At 34.8% G+C, this 5,967-nt stretch overlaps 4 protein-coding genes across 6 annotated transcripts in view; 2 read left to right on the forward strand and 2 right to left on the reverse strand.

The window, feature by feature from the left end:
- LOC102677080 (DNA topoisomerase 3-alpha) overlaps positions 1 to 115 on the forward strand; it is a 4,779-nt gene extending 4,664 nt beyond the window's left edge. Inside the window, exon 11 of the mRNA XM_031514391.1 lies at positions 41 to 115. Within this exon, the coding sequence (XP_031370251.1) occupies positions 41 to 81 (41 nt within the window). The 3' untranslated portion in view covers positions 82 to 115. The remainder of the gene's footprint in view (positions 1 to 40) is intronic.
- A 235-nt stretch (positions 116 to 350) lies between these two features.
- LOC102676350 (protein chibby homolog 1) lies at positions 351 to 1,131 on the reverse strand. Its single transcript, XM_006624089.2, has 3 exons — positions 850 to 1,131; positions 649 to 764; positions 351 to 509 (listed from the first exon to the last, which is right to left on the reverse strand). The coding sequence occupies exons 1-3, from the start codon at positions 1,031 to 1,033 to the stop codon at positions 411 to 413; spliced, it is 399 nt and encodes a 132-aa protein (XP_006624152.1). The 5' UTR covers positions 1,034 to 1,131; the 3' UTR covers positions 351 to 410.
- A 403-nt stretch (positions 1,132 to 1,534) lies between these two features.
- Positions 1,535 to 4,979, forward strand: LOC102678822 (85/88 kDa calcium-independent phospholipase A2). Of its 3 annotated transcripts, none has more exons than XM_031514392.1 (4): positions 1,535 to 1,657; positions 1,795 to 2,091; positions 2,180 to 2,270; positions 2,423 to 4,979. In XM_031514392.1, the coding sequence occupies exons 2-4, from the start codon at positions 1,871 to 1,873 to the stop codon at positions 4,496 to 4,498; spliced, it is 2,388 nt and encodes a 795-aa protein (XP_031370252.1). In that variant the 5' UTR covers positions 1,535 to 1,657; positions 1,795 to 1,870; the 3' UTR covers positions 4,499 to 4,979. The 3 variants fall into 3 exon arrangements, with proteins under 3 accessions (XP_031370252.1, XP_031370253.1, XP_006624173.1); XM_031514393.1 differs by having other exon boundaries at positions 1,552 to 1,677; XM_006624110.2 differs by having other exon boundaries at positions 1,594 to 2,091.
- Positions 4,980 to 5,049: 70 nt separating this feature from the next.
- LOC102678948 (transcription factor Sox-8-like) overlaps positions 5,050 to 5,967 on the reverse strand; it is a 4,857-nt gene continuing 3,939 nt past the window's right edge. Inside the window, exon 4 of the mRNA XM_006624111.2 lies at positions 5,050 to 5,896. Within this exon, the coding sequence (XP_006624174.1) occupies positions 5,233 to 5,896 (664 nt within the window). The 3' untranslated portion in view covers positions 5,050 to 5,232. The remainder of the gene's footprint in view (positions 5,897 to 5,967) is intronic.

The following is a 5,967-nucleotide window of genomic DNA, read 5'->3' on the forward strand; positions in this document are numbered from 1 at the left end:
TTTTTTTTTTTTTTAATTTTTATCATATTATTATGTTTAGGACATACAAGAAGAGCTTGTCCTGAGAACGTAATGGATTAATAAAGGAGAATGTTAATAAAATTATAAAAGTTAAGTAACAATTATTTTTCAATTCGATTTGACTATTTTCTGAATTTTATGATAAAATTGATCCGATTTTGCTTCCTTCTTTTTCCTTTCAATTTTTTTCCTATCCTATTTTTCAATAAATATCATTATTGTCATATTTAAGAATTTAATAATATTATCATTATTGTCATTATTATTATTATTATATATTATATATATAAAACATTTTTTATTAATAGTTTTTATTAACAATAATTTAATTAAATCCAAAATTTAATATGACATGAAAAAAGAATGAATCATGATCTTGTATCTTCATATCAAGTATCTTCGTCTCTGCTTTTATCATATGGTAACATCTGTTTCAATTCGTTTAGTTGTTCCTTCTGCGAATGACATTCTGCTGTTGTTTGTGTTAACTGTGAAAAAAAATAAAAAAAAAAAAAAATTAAAAAAAGACTGTAATTTTGATACAAAAAAAAAGAAAAAATANNAAATAAACACGGCGTTAAATGATTTATTAGATGTTACATATTTTGAGAAAAATAAGATAATAACCATATCAAGAAGTACTTCAAATTTTAATTTCAATAAATTATTTTCATCTTCCAATCTCTTTATTTCCTTTTTTAATTTTTCATTTTCTTTATATGTGCCTCCGATTTTGCCTGATTCTGAAATTGTGTAAATTTCTTATATTAATATAATTTCTTATATGATATTAACAAAATAATATAAAAATGTCAATGCAAAACTTGCCTGGAATCCATGAACCAGATTCGAAAACAGTTTCTTGATCTCCCAATTTTAAACGTATAGGACCAATATTAGGACCGAGTTCTTTTTCTATACGTTTTGGACTGAAATTCTTGTTCGCTAAAAAAACTCCCACTTTTCTTGTAGGAGTCTTTTTAGGAGAAAACTTGTTCGAAAACAATGGCATTGCGTATAATATATACCGATAATATACTGTCAACGATACGTATACGATTGCGTATAAACGCTAAGGTTAATAAACATCAAAACATATATATATATATATATACATATATATATATGTATATATATATATATTTAATAACGCGAACGTGAAATTAAACTTTTTATTGTTTTATATATATTATTACATGTTTAAATATACGTGCGCGCGCGCGCGCGCATATGCATTATACAATCTTATATACTTATATACTTTTCAAATGTATCGTATCAAAAAATTTAAAGTATGCTAATTCTATTCGTAAAATAATAGAAATAAAACGAAATAAAAAAAATAGTGAATAATATATATTTTGATAATTATGCTTAATAATTATAATAATAAGATATTATCTTATTTAATAGAATCATTATCGTGATTATAATGTTATTATTCGTATTTTTTTCTATATCTTTTGGACGTGACGTACGAACGTACAAAGAACGTACATACCTTATATATAAAATAAATACGTAGTAAAGTATATATATATATATGTATATATGTACTTATGTATACAATATGTTGTACTACTATGTTGAAAACTTTTTTGTTTACATCGTTCTTATGCTTGACAGTTGAATCGGTGTAAGGTTGTCTGTTACAAGGTTTTTTCTACATTTATTTTTGTGCAATATCTATTCTTGATATGTTATAATATAATGATTTAGATTGAAATAATTAATGGAATTTTGTATATATAATTCGTTAATTTATTTAAATAGATATTCGTCGATTAAAAAAAGGCGTGGTGACAGTATTGATTTATAACCTATAAATTGTTCATCAATTGTGCACATCATGACTTGGCTTGGAACAATCGCTAGTAATGTCCTTCGGATGGTATACACGGATGTACCACCGAGTATAGTCCAAGAGGTTAAGCCTGAGAATTATAGTAATCGACATATTGAATGTCGCGAAGATGGTATCGTACTTTATGGTCCAGGAGAAAAAAATGAAAAAAAATATGAAATTGTTCTTCATAGACCTTGTACGGAAACATTGCATCAAGCATATAGGTAAGTAGATATCTTCGCATATTCGTATATCTTTGTTATTATATTTTTATATGTGTGATAATAAAATTTATTAATACAATGTTTTCAGTTTGTACAGATCGGAAGAAAAGAAGGAAACCGAAATACATTTTCTCGTGTATAAAGACAAGGTTCCGGTACTTGTTCAAATTTGTCGCGAGGTAATTTTTCTTTTGGTGAAGATTTTAAGAATTTTTGTTGTATCTATATATATACGGATAGAAATTATGATTATTATATTATAATTTATATTATAATATATATTATAATATTATATAATTATATTATAATTAGCATTGTTTTTATCATACAGATGTGTAATGTGAATAAGATACAAAAGTTGTGCGATACTTTAATGGAACATCCTACGTGGACTCTGGCACATTTGGCAGCTCACTTTGCTCTCTACAATGCATTTGCTCATGCAGATGTGAATAGTCAGTTAAATAGCGGAGATGTGGAAACAGGTGTATCTCCTTTACAAGTTGCGGTGCAAACGAATAATCTACGTACGGTCCAAATGTTGATAGAAGCTAAAAGTTCATTGGAACATTTGGATTTTAACGCGAATACCGTGTATCATTATGCAGCCACATCCACTAAAGAAATAATTTTAGCCCTTGGAGGTGATCTTCCCAATAGTTTAAACAGTCGTAACAGTAATGGGCATACGCCGATGCATGTCGCGTGTTTAAACAACAAGCCTGAATGCGTTAAAGCTCTTCTTTTAATCGGAGCAGATGTGAACATACCTGCTTCCGAGGGTCAACCTTCGAGCCCCGGTTACGTGGGAGATTTTCTTCACAGTCAACCAAATGTTCTTCATGCCGAAGATATGAGATTTGGTGGCACGCCGTTGCACTGGTCGCTAAGCAGAGAGGTGATTAACGCCCTGATAGAAAGTAATTGCGATATAGATGCTTTGAATTTCGATGGCCGTACGGCGTTGCACATTATGGCGATGAGAAAACGATTACCATGCGTGGTGGCTCTATTGAGTCACATGTGTTCTGTGAATATCGTCGACAAGGATGGTAACACTCCATTGCATTTGGCAGTTTCTGAAGGTACAGCGGCCATTGTGCAAACTCTGATAGGATTCGGAGCGGATATCGATGCTAGAAATTGGAAGTCGGAAACGCCACGACATCGCATAAATATCGATAACAACGAGGGTCAAAAGATTTTGTATATTCTAGATGCGGTGGGAGCCCAACGTTGTCCACCGGATATGATTAATTGTAACCTGGGCTGCAAGTATAACGAAAACTTTAACGGTATTGCACCGCAACAACCGCCAAAAGCTATACCGCGTACTATATTGGATCAAATGCTTCATGTTTCCGGGATGGATAAAATGGCTACGCAAGAAAACAAGAAGATAAAAGGTGGTCGACTTCTTTGTTTGGATGGGGGAGGGATTCGCGGTTTGGTTCTCGTGCAAACATTGTTGGAGATCGAATCGATCTTGAAGAAACCTATCATCGAATGTTTCGATTGGATCGCGGGCACTTCGACCGGTGGAATCTTAGCCCTTGGTTTGGCAGCCGGCAAGTCTTTGCGAGAATGTCAAGCGTTGTATTTTCGTATAAAAGAGGAAGCTTTCGTTGGTATGCGTCCATATAATAGCGAAGGTTTAGAGAAAGTATTGAAAGATAGTCTGGGCGCTAATACCGTGATGTCGGATATCGAGAAGCCCAAGATAATGATTACCAGTGTGTTAGCTGACAAAAAACCCGTCGACTTGTATTTGTTTCGCAATTACGATGCACCGAGTGCTTTACTTGAAATTCCAGAGAATTCGACATCTGCTTCTCCCGTGCCACCGAATGAACAATTGCTTTGGCATGCTGCGAGAGCAACCGGGGCGGCTCCATCGTATTTTCGAGCATTCGGTAAATTTCTCGACGGTGGTTTAATAGCGAATAATCCGACTTTGGACGCTATAACTGAAATTCACGAATACAATCTCGCTTTAAAGGCCTCTGGACGCGAACAAGAAGTAATCCCCCTGTCTTTGGTTGTTTCTCTTGGCACTGGTTTGATACCTACCAGTCCATTGAAAGATATCGACATATTTCTTCCCGAAAGTTTATGGTCTACCGCAAAGTTTGCGATGGGAATATCGGTTCTCGCGGTATTGCTGGTGGATCAAGCAACCGCGAGCGATGGAAGGATCGTTGATCGCGCAAGGAATTGGTGCTCTATGATCGGCGTACCTTATTACAGATTTAATCCGCAACTATCTCAGGATATAAACATGGATGAGAAAAGCGACGAAATTTTGGCCGACATGATATGGACCACTAAAGCGTTTATGCACGCCAATAGAGATCAAATAAAAGAATTAGCCGCTGTGATAAATCGCGATGTTTACAACGACGTATAATATCGCGTTTGAATCAGATATGTAGGTATGATTGCATCCATTCGAGAGATGGCATCTTTTATCCTTATTCTTTTTCTCCCTCTCCCTCTCCCTCTCCCTCTCCCTCTCCGCGCCTTCTCTTTATTTCTTTTTCTTCGGAATTATTGATTGATATTTTGTACATACGTTGATTCGTTGTTGATTATTTATTTTCGTGATTAAGAATTATTGAAAAAAAAAATTGTACGTTAAAGCGAACTTTTGTTTATCGAACTGTGTGAGGTTCGTCGTCGAGAAGATATAGCGCACAATTTGATTTTATTTTTTGTTTTTTGTTTTTTCTTCTCTCTCTAATAGAATATTTATTTATAAAAATACTTACTTTTAGGTTTCATGATATATATGTATAAAAACGTACGAGCGTATTCTCGTTTCGAAGAATACGATGAAGGATAATTTGTATCATGCGATGGTTGCGATGATGTATAATAAAAAGAGATAAATATATAGTAAATTATAATATTAATCAAACTAGATAGAGGAAATGATTGTTGATTGTCGAAGTAGATGTATTAACGGAATAATCGTTTATTTATTTGGTTGTTTAAAGTTTATTGTCAAAGAATAAATAGGAAAGAAAGAAAGAAAGAAAGAAAGAAAGAAAGAAAGAAAGAAAGTAAACATTGCTAAGCGGTTTCAACCGACTATCAACGGCCCGGACAACGGGCTATCCATTCCCGATGTTAGTTCCAGATTTATCGTGGGCCCATGTAATAAGGTGGTTGCGTCATGGATGCGGAAATATACGGATAAAAAGAATGGGTCGAGACTCCCTGCGTTTGATATTCATTTTCTTCGTGCACCGTGTATCCCTCGGGAGCGGAGTAATGGCCATGTACGCACGCGTACGATTTACTCGGGCTGGTAACGTCAGCGGGATATTTTAAGGGATTCTCGGGATATTTTGGTAGATCGTAAGGTTTCGTTTGCAATTCCGAATATTTTGGAATCGCTTCGTGATACTTGACGGCGGCGGCGGCGGATACCTCGTGATGATATTTGACCGTCTCGTAGCACTTTGCGTCCACGTAGCAACTCTTGGCCATGTTCGATTCGTATCTCCCACCCTCGTACGATTTACTTTCTACGATCGAATGATCGGCCGGATATTTGCTCGTGTCGTTCGACCAACTTGATGATCTCGAAACGTCGTAATTGATTTTGTTGTCGTGATAAGTCGGCCTCTCGTACATTTTGATGCCTGTATCTGTATATAGACGAGGATAAGCGCATTCGGACGAGTTGGTAGAATCTAGAGACGTGGCGGGGGAGGATAAGGCGGTCCGATGCATCACGATGCCCATTTGCTCCTCCGATTTTGGTTTCCGTCGACGCGGTTGATACTGTAATTGCCATTTGATCGTGATTTAGATTAATCGAAGCGAATCAAGTAATCGGAACGATCGATTTTTTTTTTTTTTTTTTTTTTT

Source organism: Apis dorsata, unplaced genomic scaffold (assembly GCF_000469605.1).
Source record: "Apis dorsata unplaced genomic scaffold, Apis dorsata 1.3 scaffold_991, whole genome shotgun sequence".
NCBI lineage: Eukaryota > Metazoa > Arthropoda > Insecta > Hymenoptera > Apidae > Apis > Apis dorsata.

What these genes read in the sequence shown, in the direction of transcription:
- LOC102676350 (XM_006624089.2), bottom strand. Translation starts at nt 1,033, where the DNA reads ATGCCATTGTTTTCGAACAAGTTTTCTCCTAAAAAGACTCCTACAAGA. An exon ending in ATCTGGTTCATGGATTCCAG is followed by an intron (nt 765 to 849) that starts GCAAGTTTTGCA and finishes ACACAATTTCAG; the next exon opens with AATCAGGCAAAATCGGAGGC. An exon ending in TTGAAGTACTTCTTGATATG is followed by an intron (nt 510 to 648) that starts GTTATTATCTTA and finishes TTTTTTTCACAG; the next exon opens with TTAACACAAACAACAGCAGA.
- LOC102678822 (XM_031514392.1), top strand. Translation starts at nt 1,871, where the DNA reads ATGACTTGGCTTGGAACAATCGCTAGTAATGTCCTTCGGATGGTATAC. An exon ending in ACATTGCATCAAGCATATAG is followed by an intron (nt 2,092 to 2,179) that starts GTAAGTAGATAT and finishes CAATGTTTTCAG; the next exon opens with TTTGTACAGATCGGAAGAAA. An exon ending in TTGTTCAAATTTGTCGCGAG is followed by an intron (nt 2,271 to 2,422) that starts GTAATTTTTCTT and finishes TTTATCATACAG; the next exon opens with ATGTGTAATGTGAATAAGAT.